Consider the following 24,003-nt stretch of genomic DNA (forward strand, 5'->3'; position numbering starts at 1 on the left):
CTCTCTCAAAAGCTTGGCAAAATGCGACTAGCAATACCTTGCAGGTCTTTGACTTGCTCGCACCTTCAGTGTTTTGATGCCACCTTGTACATTCAGATGAATGAAAAGAAACCCACTTGGGTGTGTCCTGTCTGTGACAAGAAAGCACCCTATGAACATCTAATAATTGATGGGTGAGTACCTTTCAGAAGCCAGGAAGAGTTGGGAATCAGCTGTTCTAGAGACCTCCTCAAAATGTCCAAGGCAGCATTTCTCAGCCTTGGCAGCTTGAAGATGGATGGACTTCAAGTCTCAGAATTCTAACTGGTGAGGGAATTCTCGGAACTGAAGTTCACACATCTTCAAGCTGCCAAGGTTGAGAAACCCTGGTCTAAGGTATTAAGTTGTGCTTTGATGCTGCCTTTCCACATTAGGTCTCAGAGGTTGAACATAGCTTATTAGATATGCCTTCCTGTATATTCAGGATGATTTTAAAGAAAGCTTCTATTTTATAGGTTGTTTATGGAAATTCTGAAATACTGCACAGATTGTGATGAAATTCAGTTTAAGGAAGATGGGTCATGGGCTCCTATGAGATCAAAAAAAGAGGCCCAAGAAGTGACAACATCTTATAATGGCATCGAAGGTGAGCTTCGCGATAACTTGTCTGCCTCTTTAAACATTTTGCCTCTTTGTTGCTTTGTGTGTGACTCACAATTGTTCCTTACGTGACACATGGCTTCAACTTACGGTGACTTCGACATTTGACTGTTCCTAGGCTGCTTAAGTTCTTCTGTGGATCATCAGGTGTCTTCTCATCAGTCCAACAAAAACAAGAAGGTTGAGGTCATCGACTTAACCCTTGACAGTTCATCAGATGAAGAGGAAGAGGAACCACCTATCAAGAGGAGATGTCCGTCACTGTCTCCTGTGTCATCCATTAACAGCAAGAGGTGAGATGGGGACCAAAGTTTGAGGGAGACAGGTAGTTCTCGACTTACCTTCAAAGTCACCACAGACCCCACCCCCCAAAAGGTACTTGGGACCCAGTTCTGAAGTTACAGCAGCCAGCCTCCCCTTCCCCCACGGTGACATGACCGTAATTTGGGCATTCAGCAACTAGCCCCACATTTACAGTCATTGGCAGTGTCCCCAGCCACATGACCACAATTTACGATGTGATTGCTAGAACCTGATGTTTAGCTCAATTTTTCAGCAAAACCAACCCATATCAAACAGTGGGTTCACTTAATGACCAAGAAGGTTGCGTTATGATCACAGCAGGTGCATGAAACTACCACAAAAAAAGTCATTCCATTGTGTCCAGTTGTGTAATGCCCCACTTTGCAACCAGTACGACTTACAACCATAACAGGCAGGTTCCATAACATTGTCAGTCGATATTACCTGTTTGGCAATTTGTGGTTCCATGTAGGGTGTGCAGACGGAGTTTCATTTTGGGATCTTTTATTTCTCCAAATCACATCCACTGAAGCCTGGTTTGGGGGTTTCTTTCATATTCTGTGAAAACAACCGATAAACAGAAGCTTCCACAAGTAGGTGGCATATCTGCAGATCACTCTGGCAGCCTTTCCCAGCCCCGTATTCTGAGGGGAAAAATGGATGATACAATCGGCTTTATGTCCTGACAAGACTGTGCTGCAGAAATCCTACAGGGAATTCCACTTACCCTTTCCCATGGGAAGGAAAGAGTCAGTGGTGAAATCCAATTTTTTTTACTACCAGTTCTCTGGGGGCTTAGTGGGCGTGACGGGGGAGGGATACTGCAAAATCTCCATTCCCTCCCATTCTGGGGCCAGTCAGAGGTGGTATTTACCCGTTCTCTGAACTACTCAAAATTTCTGCTACTGGTTCTCCAGAACCTGTCAGAAACTGCTGAATTTCACCCCTGGAAAGAGTCCCATGGCTAGTGGCCTTTGGAGATAACAGAGGAGAAATTAATGGGTGAAACCTCTCTGTGTGCTGCGGAAATGCTGATAGGTAACAGCCCAATACACAAGACTTAATTTTTAAAAAAGGCCATGGAAGGGAAGTAAAGAATCATCGCTTGTTTAATGACAAATGAAACCCTTGTCATTTGGCAGGGTGAGCAATACAAACACCTACTTCTGAATCTCAGGGGCTGTGGGAGGAGGGCTGTGGGAGGAGCCCACAGCTGCCTTTGACTTCCACCTTTTCTTTTCTTTTCTAGCCTTTTAAGTCTGCCCCACCAAGTCTCTCCTGTTTCCAGAACTCCCAGCCTTCCAGCTGTTGACACAAGCTACATCAACACATCACTTCTGCAGGACTACAGGCACCCGTTTCATATGACTCCCATGCCTTACGACCTCCAAGGTAGGCTGCTGACCCTTGAGAAGTTGGCTGGGGAGTGAGGCCAGACTCCTCTGGGGAATGACCGGTCTTAACTTTGGGGCCCTTTCTGTGGAATAAAAGATGTTGAAACTGGACTACATCTTAGGCTGAATTCTATCCTCTCTGTCCCCCGCAACAAAGCATTCTGTTAGTTTGCTTTTATGTTTAATAAAAGCCCTGAGCCTACAGTCTGAGGGATGGATGAAGCCAGGGGGGCTCGCTGGATCATTTTCAGATCAGTCTTTTTGGAACAGAAACAACCAAGACAGTGAGAGCAATCGGCCACTGGAACAGATGTTGCCTTCAGAAGCTTCGTCCCTGGAGGCTTTCAAGAAGAGACTGGAGTGCCGTCTGTCAGATATGGAGCAAAGTCTCCTGCTTGGGCTCTGGGGGATTGGACTGGATGACCTACAAACTCCCTTCCAACTCTGTTAATCTGTTAAAGTTGTGTGAAGACAATCACACACATATTGATAGGGGTTTTATGGGTCAGAGTCCTGTTGTCATATACACAGAGGAGAGTTGTCAGAAAAGAGAAATATTTTATTTTGTTTATATATTACTACAATTAATATTCTACCGTATTGGTAGTCAAATATTTGGGGGCACACTGTGTGCACGGAGAGGGACATTGCAGTCCATGAAGCAGAGGGGACCCTGAGCAGCCCTTCTGGTCCAGAGCTCACTGGACAGGTAGATCCAACCTGCAGTAGGTGTGCCCAGAGGTCCCCAACTTTAAAGCTGACCAGCAACCCTTTAAATTGGAGCCAGAAGGTAATTGTGCTATTGCAGTGGGGATGTTGTTCAGGTGCTGCATCAGTTACTACCCAGAAGGCTACATCTTGCATCAGCTCAAACGTTCAGGTGGTCTTCATGGAGAGCCTCCACTGCATCTCTCTCTCTATCTGTGCCAGGTTTAAAATGGCATGGTTAGCACACTGATGCCACCTCACCTTGTGCATCTGGATGGCTTCTCCCAGCATTATATACGTATCTTCTTCTTCATCAGATGTTGGCAATCCAGTTGCTGATCCTATTTTTATCAACAGCTGCAAAAAAAAAAGTGCTGTTGAGTTTTGTCCAAACTGGTCCCTTAGATTTTGAAGCCCTGATGTTCTTCTTCTCCCTGGACCTCGTTTGCCTTCAATCTTTCCCTGAAGGATTAAGTGAATATCTTCGTTTTGTTCTCCACAGGTTTGGACTTCTTTTCCTTCTTACCAGGAGACAATCAGGTACGTTGTGTGTTAATTTATTCACGTATTCATATATTTCCAGAATCTCCAAAAGATCCCAGCATTTTGGAGCGTAGAAGTACACTTAAAACAATACATAATATAATATCCCTAATTATCCACTCATCTTTATGGTTAAAGGTACAGGTTAAAAGGTTCCTCTAGTTACTGAGGGAATTTGACAAATTGATTGCCAAATTCATTTTTGAAAGGCAATAAATACCTTGGTGTACTAAAATGCCCTAATTTGGTGCAGCCATCCAGTGCGTGACAAGTGGTGTAAAATTGCGCCTCCGAAAGGAGACCTTCCCGTTCTCTTCCCTCTTGTCATTTCATGGGTTCCCAAGATGCCTCGGCCTTCATTCAGAGGCCGTGATGGATATTCCAGCCTTCCTCTGTGGCGGCTGAACATTGAAACGCACCCTGGTGCCCCAACTCCAGATCTGAGATTTCGCAGGGCCTCTTCGTGGCCTGTGCTTGGGAAGCCTCTAACTCTCATTCCAATGAGAGCAATAGCACTTAGACTTATATATCGCTCCACAGGGCTTCACAGCCCACTCTAAGGGGTTTACAGAGTCACCCTTTTACTCCCAACAATCTGGCTCCTCATTTTACCCATCTTGGAAGGATGGAAGGCTGAGTCAGCCTTGAGCCGGGTGAGATTCGAAGTGCCAAATTGTAGGCATGTTTGGGCTGGCAGTCGGAAGTGCCGGGGTGTCCTTGACCCTTCCTGGTTTCAGCAGCCTTTTATCTTCTCCCCAGCATTACAGCAGTTCCATTTTGGCGGCCGCTGCCGCCGCTGTCTCCACTTCCGATGATCAAGAACTCTTGCACTCCCGGTTTTTCCCCTACACTTCGTCGCAGATGTTCCTGGACCAGCTGAACACCGGAGGGGGCACCACACTCCCCGCCACGAATGGCAGCAACAGCGGCAGCAACAGCAGCCTCGTATCCTCCACCAGTATTCGGGAGGCCCACAGCCACCCCGTGGCCAGCAGAGGTAGCACAGACCCCGCGTCTCTCTTCGGCGTCATCCCAGACATTATTTCTTTGGACTGAGCTCAGTTGAGGTGTCCCTGGACTTGTGGGTGAAGAGATTTGTGATTTTGTTTCACCTTATTTTTGTTTAGAAATGCAGATAAGATTTTTCCTTTTTTGTAGGGAAAAAACAAAAGATGTGTACAGAGAACAAAACTATATTTTCAGTTGTACTTTTGTATATAAACCTAAGATAATTTAACTGGTGAAAAACAAACAAAAAAAATATTACAAAGGCTCCCAACCTAATTGCTTGGGCTATGGAAGGCTTTTCACCTCCCGGTTGATCTGTGCGCTGGTGGGCTTGTTTTGAAGCTTTGATTCTGAACCACGTAACTTTTTGTTTATTCACAGCCGTGCTAATGGGGAAAATGGTGCGCTTGAAACACTGAACATTATAGAGGACTTCTGATTCTTAAGGAAACAGACAGCATCCACAAGAATTGGAGAGAATGCCTCTTTCCTTAGGGCAGGCTCCATTGGGAAAGTTTGCCTGCACATTTGCTTTGAAACTAATTCAACATTTGCAATTGAACTTCCTGCTTTTCTGCTCTTCTTTGTTTATCCTGAAGTAGGACAGAGGCTGTTTTGAGTTACCAAAGCCCCATAGCGTTTTCTCTCGAGTGTCCGCTGGATGTAGGTTTTTGGAAAGTCTTTTGGCTGTTTGTTCTGATGTGGACCCATATTTCTTCTTTGGATTGTTTAGATTAGCTAACTCTGCCTTGGTTTGCTCATAACTCAGATTTCACAGTTCTCCTCTTTGCTAACTCTTTGCCATACGGGGTTATTCTGCTCCGTTGGATGAGACGAAACGGCTTCTTAAAATCTAGGTGCCAGTGAGGGCACACTTGGTTGAAATAGTTCCTTGGCATTACCCTGGCAATTAAAAGGTTATGTCTGGAGTGCTAAAGACAAAGAAATTGGTGGAATTCTTAGAACATGTTTACTAAATAGAGCCAACCCATCAACGTTTAAGAGGAATAATGTAATTTCAGTGAGTTTATTGTGCAGCTGACAATGTCATTGGCCATCATATGCACCAAGGTCCAATCCTAGAAAAGTTTTTGGGGGGGACTTGGGAAAATGTGCCCTATTGAATTAAGTAGGATTTAGCAAAACTAACATTTAAGTAAACAATCCCCAGGATTGGGCTAAAGAGAGTGGCCCATTAAATTATGACTAAAAGTCCTTTATTTTGTATTGCATCTTATTGGAAAATAAAAATCTACAAGATTATCATCCCTCTCCTTCACAATGTGTTAAATGAGTTCACCTTTTCTTATCTGTTAAATCCTTCTGAAGGAAAATGTGGGCCCTCCTACCCTTTTAGCATTTGTAAATTCCATACCTAGGGATGACTGTTTAGTTAGAATTTTTTTTCCAAGTTGGCTGATTTTTTAAGAAGCATTTTTCTCCCCAATTAAATAACAAAACATGGAAATTGGAAGGAGGTTTTTAAAAAGAAAATGACAGGGAATGCAAGTGAAATTTGCTGCATGCCAAAATCTGTGTTGAAATTAAAAGATTTTATGTCACCTTTAAAACCAAGGTTTAAAAATGATGCAGATTTCAGCAGGAGGAAGCAAAGTGTTGAAACAAGGCTGGCCTTTTTGTTTTGTCTTAATCAGGAAGCACATTAGCTGGTCCTTTTAACCATGTCTGCAAATGATGACGATTTTCAAGGCTGTCTTTTAGTGAAACTTAAATCAGTAACAAGCTACCAATTTTTAATCTTGTGATTTTTTTTATATAGAGCTCAGAAATGTTACATTGGATTTTCTGAAATACATCCCATTTGCCATTTACATTTTGATTTGCATTTTAGGAATGTTTGTTTATATGTATATGTGTGTGTATATATGTATTTATAGATATGTGCGTGTGAGAGCGAGGGTGTGTATTCTGTTCCATGCATGTATTCTCTTAATGTTTGGCCAATATGTTTCCTTGCTAGTTTCTAATTTATTAAGTGGCAGTAAAAGTTAAAGAAACATGTAGAAAACAGTAATATTTTCTAAATTCACTATAGCTTGGGGCATTAAGACTAATAGTGGCTTAAGAATTATACCTAACGTTTAAAATTAATCCTCTCTGTGTTCCAAGTGAAGATTGGGAATAGCCAGATGGATGGCTTTAGACTCGAATTGGCACCATTCTCTTGAAAGTCTGTGGCCTTCGAGCTGACATTTTTGCATAAGTCCAAATAATTGTTTTTGTTAAATACTTAAAATATGTGTTTGAACAACACACCATAGCACATTGTAAGATGTGCGCTTTCCAGGTTGTTAAGCTAGAGAGTGTGGGCACAGCGTGCGTAAAAGCGAGCTGCAGTCATGCTCTGTTTACTTGTGATGGAGAATCAGTGCATGTACAGTAAATGCATCAGGCTAAGTAGCCGTGTGAAGTTTGTTTGCACTGACTGTGAATCGTACGTACTGTGATCTGCATGTGTACTGGCTCCCCTGCTGCATCTACCTTAGGAAGCTGAATCCATGCACTGCTTTGAGTGGGTTTGTGGAGAGGGTGTTGAGCTTTTTTGGGGTGGGGTGTTTGACTGAGGTGCATTCTAAGCTTGAGGTCCGTCAGAAGAATTTTGATCCGGCTCCCAGTCTGATGAAGAATTAGACATTGCTGGAAACATAGGACTTCCTCCATGTTAAATTGACTTGATAATTATGAAAGGAAGGTACCTCCTGTTGGTATTCCAGTAATTGCCACCAGCAGCACCTGGTCGTTTGAATGTGAGGTATTCAGTAACATCCCAAAGAGAAGCCGGAGGGAGTGAATGCTGGTTCTTCTCCTCTAAGTCTTTTCAACCTAAATGAGACCTGGGCAGTTAATTAAGTCAGACCATGCATCAGACTTTGGGAGTTACAACATATTTTGACTACCGAATTTTCTTCTGTAGGAAGATTCCTTGCCAAACTAATTTTTGACAATTGTAGAATTTTTCTGGGAAGCAAAAGGGTCTGTTTTGCTTAATTTGACAGGGCAAGATCTACATATTTCGTTTTGTATATTTGCTTTTGTGGGGGAGGCGGCTTATCATTTTTCCCCACAGAGAGGAGAGTGTGTGGGTGTGCTTATTACTTGTATGTCTTGTTTGTACATTGTGTACTTTGTGTACATTGTGCTCTGTGTGTATACACACAGATGCAAGAGTCTTCTATAATAAAAGTGATTTTGAATCACTTTTGTGGGCATTAACTAGATGCATCATTTTCCTGGTTAAAAATCTGAATGCAAAACCAAAATTGCAAGCAAAATTCACAGTATTTTTAACTGCATTCCCACGTTTCTTCTTCTACTGAAACAGAACTAACGTATCAACCTGAAGCTGATTCTTACTAGTGATTCTGCTGTACTTTGGCTAAGCTTTCCCATTATATTAAACATTTCATAGCTTTTTTCATAATTTGAAATTATGGTTTCTTATTTTATTTTTCTTCAGTAAGAGCTTTGATTTCTATTGAACTAAAACTGCCAGAGGCCCCGATGTGTGCTGCTGTTAATTGTTCTGATTAACAAAAGGGAAGAACCTGTGTATATAAAGTGAAAAACAGAAAAAGTGATTCCATAAACGCAGATCTGTGATTCATTGCCTTAAACTTTCTCCTAAGTTTCCATACAGCATGCCAAACAAGTTTTAAAAAGTGGCTTTTAAAAATGTATAGTAGACCAATGTCAGTTTGTATAAAAGTACCAAGTGAAAATATTTATTACATGCATTGGAAGAGAAATGGTTTACCCTATTGAATGTTACTTGTTTATGTAAAACATCTTTAGATGTAATAAAAACATTATTATGTTCTCTCTTGTGGAATATCTTGCTGTGTAGGCGCAATATAGACTGACTTTGTAAGAGATAAATTCTTGGTAATTTTGTAATGAAAATACTGTTCAAAAAACCAGTGCAAATTGAAAGGACCTTAGTTGTAGCTTGCTATTTCTGGCTGCCTTTGAAACCAAGAGCTGCCAATCTAGAGTCTGTACAACACTTTATGAGTATCTGGGTACGTTGTCGTGCGAGTGGGATGACTGCTCAGCCCCTTGTTACCAGATTCTTCTTAAAACCCCGTGAGAATCTCTGGTTCCAGTAGCTGCTTCTGATGCGTTCCTCACATCGAGTTCAGTGATCACAACACAGCTGAATCATACAGATTCTTTACAATGTGCCACCTCACAAAATCAAACTTTATAGATTGCATGATACTGAAAAGTATTTCCAGTTCATGAGCACCTTCTTTTTGACTACTTAAAAAAAATCAAAGAAACTTAGCTGAAACGGAAAATAAGCCCAATAGATTTCACACAAGAAAGAGCCAACATTTCTGCTTTTTATTAATTGTTTAACATATTTATTTTTGTTTGCCACAAAGCAGTTATTTTTAAAGACAAAAAGGCAAGCAGAGCCCAGGTTCCAGGAAGAATCGATGAAGGCTGCATGGTTGCCTTCAGCCAAGTATCTTTTTGCAATTCAATAATCATCAACTGCAAGCGTGATTGATTGAATTAAGTCTTCATACTTCACCAGTCCGTTGTGTCCAGCTCTGGCATTCTTCAAAAGGGTGTCCACTGTAAGCAATGGAAGAATAATTGAAACACTTCAGGTTACAGATATCTAGACTATTTATTTCAGATCTTTAATTAGGATGTCAAATTGTGGATGGGTGGAGGATGAAATGATGATAATGCAACAGCTAAAGGAAACAATTGTTGGAATAGGTGGTTCCCACATCACAAAGGCGCATGATGTAGGAACTTGGTTTGAAGCAGGTTGAAGTCTGGGATAAGACTAACTCAAATACCTCCAAGTACATTATAGATCAATAGCCATAACACTTATATATCATTCTGTAGTGCTTTACAGAACTCTGAGCAGTTTACAAAGTCAGCATTTTGTCCCAACAACCTGAGTTTTCATTTTACCGACCTTGGAAGGATGGAAGGCTGAGTCAACCTTGAGCCCATTCAGGATCAAACTCCTGGCTGTGCAGAGTTTGCATGCAATACTACATTCTAACCACAAGGCCACCAGGGCTCAGTGTTCTTAAAGCTAGGAACAAACTAGAGAGCCACCTAGATGAGTCAAATGTCTGAACCTGGAAAGTGATTATTATAAAGAAGATATCCACGGAGGAGGAGAAATATTGATTAACCAAGAGCTTCTTGGTTGCTCCCAGCCACAAAACACATTTTTCTTCATCTCTAGCATTGGTTATTTCATACACCTTCCATGGTTTTGATGGAGCTCTCTTAGCCTTCTTGTTGATTTCTCCTAGTACAGAATCTGAAACTACAAAGCTCTTAAAAATAGAAAAAATAATCAGGAAATGTGTCTTAATTGGTTTATTTTGAATTTAAATAAAATCACTATTAGTTTTTATCCTGAGTGCTTATTTTTTTGGAAACTGGCCCTCCACCTGAAAAAATTGAGTTTTACAACTTTATAACTGGTTTCCTGTCACCGGGAGACTGAAGGTCCCAACATCTCTGGAGGGATGTTTATGGTAGCCATGTGGGATATATAACTAGAGATAGCCATGGGAACGTGTGCTTTATTGACTCCCAGGGCAGAAGAGTTAAGGAAGCATCTTCACACTTGTGTATTGGTCAGAATCTGCATTTCGGACAAAGGGGAGGGGTCATTATCAGCTTAATCCCATTTGCATGGCCTAAAGGTTTTCAGATGCTGCTTTGCTTCTAATGGTTTTCATCCTGTTTGATTAAAGGTTCCTTTTGAAATAATCCGTTTCAAGAGTCTTTACTTTCTCAAGTTAGGAGAGGAGCCATTACAGAAGATTTTTAGGTTCTTCTTAGCAGAGACTAGATGCTTGATTTTTAACATACTCTACCAATTGACAGGATCCTGGACCAAATTACCATATCTACTATGCTGAATAGAAACATTATGAAGTGGAGGGAAATCTATAGGAAAAATGATGTTCTGTGAACTCCAGCTTTATCATTATGGTTTTCTGGACTGCAATATTTATACTGATACTCTGGGAGATCCCAACACAATTGGATGACTTATTCCCAGCAGCTGGGAAGATTGTTACACACCTGTTCTCTTTCTGGCTGCTGGCTTTTGACCAGTGGATTGAAAACGATGCCATGGGAGTCTGGTACATCTACAACAGACCTGGGCATTTTACAGCCCCTGAGCACATTCAGCCCTTTGGCTGTCTCTGTCCAGTCTGCATGAGGACAATCGGAAATCAGAAATCAAATGTAAATAAGTATGTGCCATGCACACAATAAAACTGCACTGCTTTTTATTTTGAAGGTGACTGCTATTTTCTTTTTAATTTACATATGTCTGCATTCATGCCTTTGCAGCTTCACAGCCCTGTTGGTTTGGCCCTCCACAACTTTCCCCGTTTCTCATGTGACTCTTGGGAAAATTAATCGCCTAGCCCTGATCAAGAGGACATCAGGTTGGGGAAGACTCAGGCACACAAATTAATATAGTTAATTAACAAGGATACCCTGTTTTCCTGAAAATAAGACTCAACCAGAAAATAAGCCCTAGCACGATTTTTCAGGATGCTCATAATATAAGCCCTATCCCAAAAATAAGCCCCAGTTAAGACTGTCAGCCAAGCAGGTGCATTTAGTACCGTATTTCCCTGAAAATAAGACCTACCAGGAAAATAAGCCCTAATGCGTCTTGGAGCAAAAAATAATATAAGACATGGTCTTATTTTAGGGGAAACGCAGGTATGTAACAACCATTAATCACTCCCTCTTCTTAGCTGAAATGGCTAAAATATCGGCATATCTCAAAGATCATTCAAATGAGAGATATAAACGAGACTGGAAAAAATGGATTGACTATATACAAAATAAATACGGGACTAAGAAATTCCAGTTAGCCTATGCTTAAGATCAGAAATGATTTAAACTGTTAAAAGTCAGTTCAGTAAGAAGAAGCTAAGGTCAATCTAGAATGTCATTAATTTCTTTATTTCTTTTTTCTCAATAGATTTTAGACTGTGTTAGTTAAAAATCCATACCGTGTACGGGTTCTGGGAAGTCGGGGGGGGGGGGAAGGAGGAGGGGGGGTGGGGGGGTGGAGGGAGGGAGGGATACACACAACAAAAAAAAATTGTACTTTAATGTCTTAATGATTGACAAATGATGACATATTTGTGTTTTTTTTTTTTTTTAAAGAAAAAATAAAAAAGTTGAATATTGAATCACTCCCTCTTCCCCTACATCTTCCTTTGCAGTGGTACCTCAGTACTCAACTGCTTCAAACTCATCGGATTTGGTTCTGGATGCATTTTGACATGAAAACGTCATCCCAGTACTTGGCCTTTGTATTCCACGTGCTGCTATGGGAAGAGGGGAACCACTACTGGGAATGAGCAGGAAGTCAACCATGCTGGGAAGGTTGCTCAAAAGGAGGGGGGTCAGCCACAGAGGGCAGACAGGAAGGCCTTCCTGGGAAGGTCACCCACACAGAAAAAAGAGACAGGCAGAAAGTTCTTCCCAGCCGAAACAAAGGGTCACGTGGTAACTCACCTGCTTTGTTTGGGACTCATCCTTTTTAGTACCCATCACAGCTCCCAGAATGAATTAACGCCAAGCCCTGAAAGGCCCCACTGCATTTGAAAGAAGCCTCATTCCAGGGGTCAAGGCACAGGGGTCTTTCCATGAGACTCACCCTCTTCCTTGGATAGCTTTTCTCCAAGGTTCATGAGCTTTGCCTGCAATTCAGCCACGGAGATGAATCCGGTCTTTTGCTGGTCTACCATTGACATGGCCAGAAAGATTTCATTCCTTGGATCTTCCTGCTGTATTTGCCTATGCATCATGGTCAGGAAAGTTGAAAAATCCAGCTCTTCATTGACATCTGTAAGTGGGAAGGAAGGTGCAAGGTCAGCTCTGTATAAGAAGATACTATTGGAGCCTAGCACGTCTCTCCATGTAACTCAGGGTAGCCTGTTTGTCATCCTTAGCTGGTATGGAACCTAGAACCCCATGTCTGGATCATGGCTTTCTCCCACTTTGGAGTAAGGAAATGCACAAATACATTTTAAAATAAGGAGTACGATAGAAAGTTCCTGATATCCCCAAATTCTGCCAGGAGTGAAATGTCCTAGCCCTGCCTGCTTTCCCGTGAGTGAAATAGCTCTGGCTTTACAGATGTCTTTGGAGATTCTCAGTCATCCAGGTTGTCCCATGATGCTTTTTCAAGAGGTAATTGGATTTTCTTGGTTTTTCCTTGAAAACATTTCACTTCTCATCCAAGAAGCTTCTTTGGTTCTTCAGAAGGTTGAAGAAGGTTCTTGGGTGAGAAGCTAAACATCTTCAAGAAAAAAAAACAGAGGCAGTCCAGTTGACTTTTGAAAAAGCACCTTTGGGGTAGCTTTACAGACCTTGCTCCACTCCCAACGGTCAAGCATGGGCCCAGATACCAAAAGGTGAATCATTTCTGCTCCAGGCTAACATCCTAGTTTTCCATAATGACTAGATCAGTGTTTCTCAATCTTGGCAACTTGAAGATGTCCGGACTTCAACTCCCAGAATTCCCCAGCCAGCGCTGGCTGGGAAATTCTGGGAGTTGAAGTCCAGACATCTTCAAGTTGCCAAGGTTGAGAAACACTGGACTAGATGCTTAATTTTTTTAAAGGACGTCTGAAAGATAAGTAATTTGAAGCTCTGAAGATTTCCTCAAACTCTCCCAATCATCTTTTCTCCTGTATCATCACAGAAGAATAGTTCATATCCTTGAATATGAATGATATTTCATATTTCAGCTGATCTTTCCTTAAAGTGTAGAATTGTTTTCATTTTATTTCTAGAATACCAGAATTAAATTTTTTTTTGCAGAACCAGTTCAATGACGACTTGAAGCAAGCTCTTCAAATCCAACAATTGTAGATGCTGACAAGAGTTCTAAAGAGTTCCTTTGCCAATAGTGACTTTATTTGCCAATAGTGACGATATTCAAACCGAAGTCCGAAAAAAGCTCCCAATTCATTTAAACTGAATAAATCTGTGGAACAAAAATTGCTGAAATTTGCATTTCAAAAGCTTACCGTGTTCCCATTTAGAAAATAACCTTAGAAGGGTAAAAATGCCATAAGGCAAGACTGCAAGATTATTTTCAAAAGGGTTTATTTTCTTTAGAAAGATAACAAACCAGGCAATAGAGAATATATACAGCTGCAGGCTGAACTGTGCATTCTTGATATTCTGTGAGCTGGATTGTAGAATAGCAGCCCTCAAACCCCCGTCTGTGACTTGTTGCAAACCAGACTGCACAAGCAATGGGCCAGTGAGGGAAGCTTCACCTGTGGATGCACGGGATCTAGGTTGCTTGTGCAAAACCATTCCTATGCAAAACGATTTTGTTCCTGAAACCGGTCCCTGGAGCCAGAAAGCTGCCGTTGAACATTCTTGCAGATGTTTTGTTACCAGTGTATGCGCTGATGTTACTTAGACGAGTAATGAAATTTACTGCAGAAAAACAACCCAATTCAGAGAACACCAAGAACCAAACAGAGAACAAATGGATATGAAGAGCAGGATGTTGACAGAGCAAATGCTGCACTGTTGTAAAGACTGCATGGGGTTATAGTACCACAAATTTGGACACAGAACTATTATTTCAAAACTGGTGAACTATGCAGAATATTATGAACAGAGCTGAGATGACAAGCTTGAAATCAAAATAAAGGTTTCCCCTGTCTAGTTGTGTCCGGCTCTAGGGGTTGTGCTCATCTCTGTTTCTTAGCTGAGGGAGCCAGCGTTGTCTGAAGATGCTACCGTGGTCATGTGGCCAGCATGACTGTACACCAAAAGTGCACGGAACACTGTTCTTTCCCCACAGGAGTGGTACCTATTTATCTATTCACATTTTCAATCCTTTCAAACGGATAGGTTGGCAGGAGGCAAGTAATGGGAGCTCACTCTGCTTTATGGCACTTGGGTCTTGAACCTGGGCTGTCAATTTTCCATCTGATCAGCTCAGGATCTTTAATCTCTGAGCTTTCATGGGCAAGTTTTATGAAGGTAGATTCTTCTTTTAAAAAAAGATGTGAAGTTGAATTTTTCTCTCTTGACCTTTTTTTCTCTCACTTTGTCAAAACTCTTTATGGAACCATGCTGGTTTTGGCTTGTTTTTCCTTCTCTGGTATTATTTAACTATTTTACAGTTTTGGCTGTTGCTATTTTAATTGTGTGAGTCACATATGTAAGATGTACATTCAATAAACAAATAAAGGCAAAATAACTATTAAACACAGTGGAAATTTAACATACTTTACTTTTAATTTGGAAAGATATGGAAAAATCATGCTAAGAAAATTGATTTATTTCCAACTTTAAGTGGCATGATGATGGCAAAATGGACTGATGGGCCAGGATTGATGGCTCATTTATCCGTGAAATATTGTTATGTTTAGATTATGATCAAATTTAAATTTATAGTATAATAGAGGGATAGAATCAAGACCATGTGAAGTGTCAGTGCTGGTTTGTAATGCCTTAGGAAGGTTACTCTCGGAATACTTCATCTAGTTTTGGTCACCACAATATAAAAAAGATGTGGAGACTCTGGAAAGAGTGCAGAGAAGACCAGCCAAGAAGATTAGAGGGGGCTGGAGGCTAAAACACCTGAGGAACGGTTGCAGGAATTGCGTATCTCTAGTCTAGTGAAAAGAAGGATTAGGGGTGATATGATAGCAGTGTTGCGGTATTTGTGGGGCTGCCACAAAGAAGAGGGGGACAATCTACTCTCCAAAGCACCTGAAGGCAGAACAAGAAGCAGTGGATGGAAATTAATCAAGGAGAGCAGCAACCTAGAACTAAGCAGAAATGTATTGACAGTGAGAACAATTAATCAGTGAAACGACTTAACTTCAGAAGTTGTGGGGGGGGGGTCCATCACTGGAGGCTTTTAAGAAGAGACTGGACAATCATTGGTCTGAAATGGTATAGGCCAGGGATGGCTAACCTTTTTGGTGCCGAGTGCCAGAAGTGCGCACGCAAAAGCGCGTGCGCACACGCACGCACAATGCAATGTGCATGCCCCTACGCCCCCACATGTGCATGCAACCCCCATGCATGCATGAGACCCCCATGCATGTACCCCATCCCTGCCCCCGCACATGTGTCTCTTGCAGGCGCTCCCCCCCCCTCAAGCATTCACGGCAGAGACCTGAAAACTAGCTGGCTGGCAGAACTGAGCTGGGCGATGGCTTGTGTGCCTGCAGAGAGGGCTCTGTGTGCCACTTCTGACACGCGTGCCATAGATTCGCCATCACATGTAAAGACTCTCCTGCTCAAACACTAGATGACCTCCAAGGTCGCTTCCAACTCTGTTATTCTATGTTATTTCAGTCCCTTTATTAAGGATCCTTAATTTAGACCTCAGAGGGACGTGGTGGCTCAGCGGCTACAACGCTGAGCTTTTTGGCAGTTCAGCAGTTCGAATCAGTAGCACCACGTAATGGAGTGAGCTCCCGTGACTTGTCCCAGCTTCTGCCAACCTAGCAGTTCGAAAGCACATAAAAAATGCAAGTAGAAAAATAGGGACCACCTTTGGTGGGAAGGGAACAGCGTTCCGTGCGCCTTCAGTGTTTAGTCATGTCGGCCACATGACCACGGAGACGTCTTAGGAAAGCGCTGGCTCTTCAGCTTTGAAACCGAGATGAGCACCGCCCCCTAGAGTTGGGAACGACTAGCACATATGTGCAAGGGGAATCTTTACTTTTAATGTAGACCTTTCCCTTTTCTCATCTGCTTAGCTTTTAAGACGAATTAATACATTTACCGTTGGAATAGAATAGCATCTATTTGTAGAGAGCCCAAGGCAGTTCCTACTTGCTTTCACACATATATTTTAAAGGTAAAAGGAAATCAGCCTCTGGTATCAGTGTCATACTAGAAAAATGTGCTCAGCTTGAATGATCATACATTTTCCAGGTTCGATTAAGATTTCTGGACTACAATTCCCAGAATTCCCCAGCCAACCATGTTTTGCACCATGCATATGTAGCTGCATCCCCTGAAATCTTTCCAACCGGGGCCACTGGCACACTCTTTTTCTACAGTAGAACAATACATGACAACAACATTGGGAATACATGCACATTTGGCTGATCCCCAAATGTTACTCAGGATGGGGTGAGACAGCAAACGAAAGGCAGGGAGGGAGGGAAATTTCCTGACACTTACCAATTTTGTGGACCTGAAGGTGCCTGGTCACCTCTCCAAGAGTTGGGCTGGTGCCCAAACTGCGCATGACAACGATCAGATCGCTGGCCTGGATTCTGCCTTTCTGCCTTTTGTCATACAGGGAAAAACATTCCTTGAATTCTGTTCAGGAGAAAAGGAGAAGGGCCACGGGGTGATCACTGAGGCTGGGAGGCAAGGAATGTCCTCCTCTCCTTCCGTGAAGCTGAGCTCTGGGTTCAACTCTCCACAGGAGGGAGGATAAAGCCTAAAGCTTATTTCTGGGTTTTGGCAAAAAATGCAAATGGCCATAAATGCAGGCTGGTTGCTGTGTCTCGAAAATGTGGCCACATAACTATCATCAGAACTATGGAACCAGGTTAGGAGTACCTTTTTTGTGGGGGGCGGGGGGTCTGTCATAACTCTGAAGAGTTGCTAAGCAGCTGGTCATAAGTCAAGGACTTACCTGTAGTTAGTCTAAGTCCTGAGCTTCCATGGCTGATAATGGACTTGAATCTGAGTTTCTATGGTCCTGCCCAATACCTTCACCCCTGCATGTCAATCCTGAAGCTGACCTGACCGAAGCCACCTGGGAGCTTCAGTGCTGCCATACTGGAGCTGAGGGAGAGGGAGGGGGGAACAGAGATAGCTGGGGTTTTGTGACCAAAACAAAGGACTTTCTCCTGAGAACCAAGGACATTCTCACACCTGGTTGGAGAGAAGAGGAGTGGCATTACCAGGCAATCGGACGGCACCTTGATTGGACCATGTGACTGATTGTTTTGGAAAAGGGGAAAACTTTTACTTTTAATTAGGTGAAAACCATGGGAACCTTCAGAGTCGGTTTTCATCAGAACTGTGCCAATATGATATTATGCAATAAACCTATTCTTTGAGGAATTTACCTGCCTCAGAGATGTTTGCTGTGGATGTATTACCTGGAACCCTGACATTGCACTTATTAGGTTAGCCAGTGAGGTATACAAAGCCCCAAATGTAGGTGACTTCTGGCCCTCTTATCTTAGCTGACGGCTGGTGCCCCCTTGGCCTTGAAAGTGCCCCCAACCAAAAGGACAGCTTGTTCTTCTTCCAGAAACCCAGCCAGATCTCTTCTCTCCCAGCATTTATACTCCCCCCCCACAAGCAATATAGTTGCTATCTAGCAACTCTTGGAAAGGACAATACAGCAAGAGGTCATCAGCATGCTAATGTAGCCCTGAAAAGCAAGCCAAGGATTGTGGCATTTTTAAAGAATGCAAAGAGTGTGACTGACAATCTTCAATGGGCAGGAACTTTTTACCTAGGGATCAGTTGCAAGTTTCATAGATGAAGTTGTACAAAAAATATTTTCCATCACTGTTAACTTAGTTAAATTGGTATCATGGATGTACAATGAACTATTTGAGATGTTAAAAAATGTCTGTGAAACTTTAGATGGCATGGAGAAGCTAGAAATGTAGATGGAGCACCCAGACCAGGAAAGAGAAGAGAGTAAAGAGGGCTTAATTGAAGAACAAGAAAAGAAGAAAAAGAAACTAAAAAAAAGATGAAAAGAGGAATCACAAAATGATAATTTGGTATAACTTTGAAGGGACAATTAGTGATACTGTTTATGCGATAAGAAAAAAATAAGTTCACGATGGAAAATATGGAAAGAGAATAAGCTGAAATTGGAAATAGAATTATGATGTAACATGGATTATGTATAAAAGAGGATGCAAAAGAGAAAAACCTGGACAATACTTTGTTCATGTCATTTGTATTAAAAATAATAATAAAAACTTTCATTAAAAATATTTTCCATCACATGTTTTTGAGATAATGAAGTTGACACTTCAATGGGCAAGAAATGTAAAATCACCCCAAATGGAAACCAGCTGAATGATCACATGATGTGCCCCTCCTGGTCTTACAGATTCTTTCAGAGGGAAGTGGAAAGGGGCCAGTCCTGCCCTCCCAGAAAGCTGGAGTGAAGTTTTCTCAAGGAAGACCAGGACTCAACAAGTCATAAAAGAGAAGGGTGGGAAGCTGCCCTTTGAAATGAGAAAGATACGTACCATTGATCTGATCCTGAGTTAGAAACTTTGCCTGCAAGACAGAAAGGAAAAACAACGATGAAAAGACGTCATTCTGCTCTACCAAATAAAGTTTCTCCACTCAGTCACCCACAGTACTGGCCAAATTGTCCCCAGTCACCATTGGAAGGTTTTGGGGTGCGGATGCTGGTTCTTCCTCGGCTGCCCTGCCTGCCTTCCACCCCCAGCTTCCTCGTTCACGAAGGGGCGAAGTCCGCTCATCCCAGAGAGTGGTAGCAGGTGTAATAAATACCTGTTGTTGTCATGGACACAATCCAGGTTGCGGGTCAAATTTCAGCTGAAGTGATAGCTGTTAGCTAAGCAACAGCAACCAGATCGGGGACCGTTCTGTGTTTGCGGGAATTATTTTTCAGCTCCCTCTTCTTGACAAGGACTTGAATTTTTTACTGCGTAGAGCAAATAAGAACACCATCTTCCCGAAGACTTCAAGTATTCACTTGCATGCCTGGCTTCATAGTCTCCAGCCTCCTTCAAGACATGTAGGGTTCAACCCAAGTGTGTTCCAAATAGCATCCAAATTTAAATCAGAGTCCAAGGCAAAGTATTGCTCAAAGTTCCAATTTATTAAGAGAACCATAATGGCACACCTGGGAAAACCCGAATCTGAAAGCTGCTCAGTTTTCCCCACCCAGTTGAAAGGTCAAGATTTCCCCCCCCCACACACCCACCAGTCCATCACATGGTCCAATCTCCCACTGCCATGCTGGCAGTTACACCCATCCAGTTCCGGTCAGGTGCAGAGGTGCCGAGACAAAGGATGACCTTGGCTTTCTAGAAAGAATTTTGTTTTGGCTACATAGCATCTAACTCAGTACAATCCCCCCCCCCGACCCATTTCCCCACTATAGAAAAGGCATAATAGAATAATATAAAGTGTGGCAGGCCAAAGATCCAAGAGAAATATGGCTGCAGGCCTGACAGTGTGCTCATTTGCAAAGCCCAACATGTTGCTTAACACAAAAATAAATCACCCCATTACAAGCTTGCTTTCTAGGCATTGGAACAGGCTGAAAGGGCAAAATGGCTGAATATTTAGAATGATCTATCTAAAATTTCATTTCTTTTTTTGCAGGAGACATTTTGAGTACAATTACTAACAGCAATACAAGAATCTATATTGACTTCTGTGGCACACAGGTGAAGAGAGGCTAAGCACAGAGGCTAAGTATCTCCCTGATTAATGAGAGGAAATTGCCACAATATTGGGCTTCTGGTCAATGGTGGCCTGGGCTGGTTCATGGGCTGCCTACAAGCTTGTGTATCAAGGACAACCAATAAATATAATCAGTTCAGCAGTAAGTAACTCTTAGAATCATAAATTTGAGGGTTGAAAGGGATTTTGGAGATCATCTAGTCTAATTCCCTGCCCATTGCAGGAACCTACGACTACAGCAGGGATCCCCAAACTTGGCAACTTAAGATTTGTGGACTTCAACTCCCAGAAACCTAAGTCTTAAAGTTGCCAAGTTTGAAGACCTCTGGACTACAGCAATCCCGAGTGATGACCATCCAGTTTCTGTTGAAACATTTGGAGCAAAGGAAAGTCCACCACCTCCTGAGACAGTTGGTGTCATTGCTCAAGAATTTATATTAACCTTCTGTCAGATTTCCGAAAGATGCCCTAATTAATTCATGAGCCTCGAGCCAAGTTTCAAAAAAAAACCAGTCATTTATTAGGAACACCTTTTCGGCAATACCCCTTTGCAGTTAGATCTGATCTCATTTAAATTATGGCTGAACTTTGCCCGTTTCTTCCCTCCCCTCAGTCTGTGTCATAAATCACATTCTCCAATGAGGTGCACCCCTTACAGACCTGCTGTAGTAATCTGAGATTCGACTCTAGATGAAGGTCTGTGTGGAATGGGCTTCTCCCCTTTCCTCACCATGGCAATGTGATAACAGACATACAAATGCTTTATGAGTTGACATCTTCCTTGTAGGAGAACCAGGTTAGCCTATAGTAGCCAAACATCAAAGGAGGCCAGTAGCACCTTTTCAGTGCAACATGTTTTATTAAAGGCATTGAATAATGAGATCCCTGAGGGCCCACCCCTCCAGGAGGCTGAGCAGCTCTCATTTTCATGAAATTCCTCATTTTCAATGGGATCTCACTGGTTCTTGTCCTATTCTCAGATAATACAAAGGATAGTGATGAATTCATTTCTTCTTCTCTGGGACCTTTCAAGTATTAGAAGATGGCTATTAGGCCTCCCTTTTTTAGACAAAACATATCCGGGTCTTGTCTACAAGCCCCTCACGATGTCTGTTGTTCTTTTTTGCACAGGACTCTTTCCAGTTCTTCAGCATCTTTACAGTCCCCAGAAGTAAAAAAATATATTGACTCCCAGTCCAACATCTACAGAGGAGAAATGAGGGCTTCCCTTGATTGTGATACTAAACTTCTGTCGATGCAGCCTTAGATTCATTGGGCGGGGGGGGGGGGAGTTTCACACCAATCACACTCTTGGTTCATGTTCTGTTGTGACCACCAAGACACCCAGATTCTTTTCATGTGTGGTCCACTGGTCTCCTCCATTCTGTAGTCATGCCTTTAATTTGCTCTACCCAAATGTATTTTCCATGCTTGGCATTTGTCCATGTTGAAATCCATCTTCCTGATTTTTGCTTATTATTTTTACTCGTCATGGGATTCTCCTGAATCTTGATACTGTTGGCTAAGCTGATTGTTATCTGCTTGTTTTACGTAAACGGTGTTATTTTCTGATCATCATCCAAACTCATTTATGTTGAACAGCATAGCACCTAATAGGGAGCCCTATTGTACTCCATGTATGGTCCTTGGTACTTTTTGAGCTGGGTTGTGGACTGAAGAGAATACCTAGGTGGGTAATGAAACATCTGCAAGAATATAGCCAAGCTCAGAGAGCACTAAGGACTTCACAGCTCCACCCTGAGCTATAAATATTCTCTTTTATTAGTAATCCCTGTGACACAACCTTGCAGCCAGATGTAGGGCTACTGATGTACATTCATTGGATAGGATTGTTCAAACAGCTGTCAGCCTTCCCAGATAAACCAGGCAGAAAACACAACCAGAAAAGTTAATTCTACTCTTTTATTATAAAACTAGATGAACAGATTCTTGCAAGTCTGATAATACAAATCTCTCGGGTTCTTTAACACTACAGAAGTGAGGGAGGGGCCCTTTCTGAGTCTCTCTCCCTGTCCTTCTGCAGCTGTAAGTTCTGCCATCGCTGGTCAGATTGTTCCCTAGGCAGCATCTCTCTCTCTCTCTACCCCGTCCCCCAAATCTAGTGGCATCATTATGGCCACTCAGATTATCTCCCTCAGAGCATCCTATGCTAGCACAGTTTCCTCAAACTTAGCATCTTCCAGAATTCCCCTTTCCCCTCATATAATTTTATTAGAGTTTTTTAAATATAAACTAATGCAACATATATAAAGAAGAGAAAATGAAAGAAAGCAAAGAGAAAGCAAAAAAAAAAAATGCAACAAAAGAAAAAAGTTAAACAGAAAAGAAAAACACAGCAGTGACCTCTGATATTCTTCACGGCAGTTATCAATACAACTACATTTTAACCTCTCTCTACACTTACACCACAATACTCTTCTTTCTATCATCTATCATAGCTAAACATCAAAACCATAAATTAAAAAAATTAGGCTTCTCTTTTCAATTTCTGCACAAAAATTTCCTAAGAGGTTTCCTGTCACTGATAAATGTGGATGAGTGACTACCACCCTCCAGAATGCCAAAACTGGTCCCTCGCAAGCTGGGAAACTTTGTGCTTCTAAACAGTGACAATTCACTATTAAAAGGAAGAGACTCTTCCTAGCCGAGCTCTGCTCTTGCCAACTTTGCAGAAATGCCCATGTTCTTCTTAGCAACCATCTGGGCCTGGTCTCCCACTGACTTCCCAATGGCTAGAATTGGGAACGCCTTTCTGGACTACCAAGGACCTTCTCTAGGCTTCCAAAATGCAAGAACAGCAGCAGCATCTGAAAGGGAGTAAGAGAGTGGGACTGAAGCCAAGGGTTGGGGGCCTCACTTAATTCAGTGCCTTCGTAGACCAGGGCTTTGACTGGGCTCAGAGTCCCCGTACCATTTTTGTCCTTCCCTGTGCACATCCCCCCATAGGTGCTCCAGTGGAGAACTTCTGAACTTTAAAGGATGCGTCTGCGCATTTCTTAGGTGTGGAGTTTCCCACCCTGAGTATTCAAAGAGAGGGAAGGAGAAACCCCAGAAAGGCCAGGAGACAGGCAGGTGTGCTGGAAAAATAAAAAGCAGGAGAGTACAGATGTTTCTGGTCACAGCAGCATCTGAAGTGTTGAAATGCCTTTGAACCACAGTTCCTGTGACCAACACAGCCCCATCCAGTTTGAGAGCCTGCTTCTTCCTCCTGGCAGGATGGGCTACAGTTTGGGCTTCCATCGCTTGCCCCCCCCCAACTCCAGATGATAGGCTAACATCTCCCCATGTTGGCTGTAGGGGATGAATATTGATCTCCAAAACATCCGGAGGGCACCAAGCAGGAGGTGGCTGGAGCAGACCAAAGGGCAGCCCATAATCCCAACAGGAAGGAATTTTAGAAAGATCGGGTTGATCCTTTTTCTTTTGAAGTGGTTGTCTTCCAGAGGTGGTGGCCATAGATTTAATTGGCCTCCAAATGCTGCAGAAAGATCAGGGACCTGCTAGTTTGAATCTGATCAGCCCTCTCTCCCCCCAAAATAATTTTCTGTCCCAATCTTCAGTAATATGAGAAAACCTCTTGTTTTTAAGATCATTTCTTAAAACAATCTTCCTTTCTGATTTAGTTCATTGTTTGGGGCAGCCAGAGTAGCAGGGCGGGGAGGGGGGGCTTGTTCTAAAGTTGCAGACAAGGAACAGCCACACCTTCAATTATACATTTGTCTCCCCCAGACTACAGCCCTGCGTCATATTGAAGGCCAATAAATCTGTTGACATTCCGCTTGTGAAATGCATTTCATTCAACTGTTCCCATAATCAAATTTGCTTCTTATCTTTATAGCTGCCACCACTACATCCTGGAGGTAGCATCTGCACCTAGAGTAGCTGCTACTACAACCTGGCAAGTCTTCAAAGAAATGGATGT

At 42.4% G+C, this 24,003-nt stretch overlaps 2 protein-coding genes across 3 annotated transcripts in view; one reads left to right on the plus strand and one right to left on the minus strand.

Annotated features, from left to right (window-relative positions):
* The window catches only part of PIAS1 (protein inhibitor of activated STAT 1), an 81,352-nt gene extending 72,919 nt beyond the window's left edge, over positions 1-8,433 (plus strand). For both annotated transcript variants that reach the window (XM_032232689.1, XM_032232688.1), the window contains exons 9-14: positions 13-173; positions 495-625; positions 758-932; positions 2,192-2,334; positions 3,547-3,584; positions 4,347-8,433. In XM_032232689.1, the coding sequence (XP_032088580.1) occupies positions 13-173; positions 495-625; positions 758-932; positions 2,192-2,334; positions 3,547-3,584; positions 4,347-4,643 (945 nt within the window). In that variant the 3' untranslated portion in view covers positions 4,644-8,433. The remainder of the gene's footprint in view (positions 1-12; positions 174-494; positions 626-757; positions 933-2,191; positions 2,335-3,546; positions 3,585-4,346) is intronic.
* A 98-nt stretch (positions 8,434-8,531) lies between these two features.
* Positions 8,532-19,362, minus strand: CALML4 (calmodulin like 4). The gene is made up of 5 exons (XM_032233171.1): positions 19,345-19,362; positions 18,869-18,899; positions 16,815-16,955; positions 12,295-12,483; positions 8,532-9,197 (listed from the first exon to the last, which is right to left on the minus strand). Exons 1-5 carry the CDS (start codon positions 19,360-19,362, stop codon positions 9,100-9,102), a joined length of 477 nt encoding a protein of 158 aa, XP_032089062.1. The 3' UTR covers positions 8,532-9,099.
* Between the last annotated feature and the right edge of the window lie 4,641 nt (positions 19,363-24,003).

The sequence above is a fragment of the Thamnophis elegans genome, chromosome 16 (genome assembly GCF_009769535.1).
Source record: "Thamnophis elegans isolate rThaEle1 chromosome 16, rThaEle1.pri, whole genome shotgun sequence".
Lineage (NCBI taxonomy): Eukaryota > Metazoa > Chordata > Lepidosauria > Squamata > Colubridae > Thamnophis > Thamnophis elegans.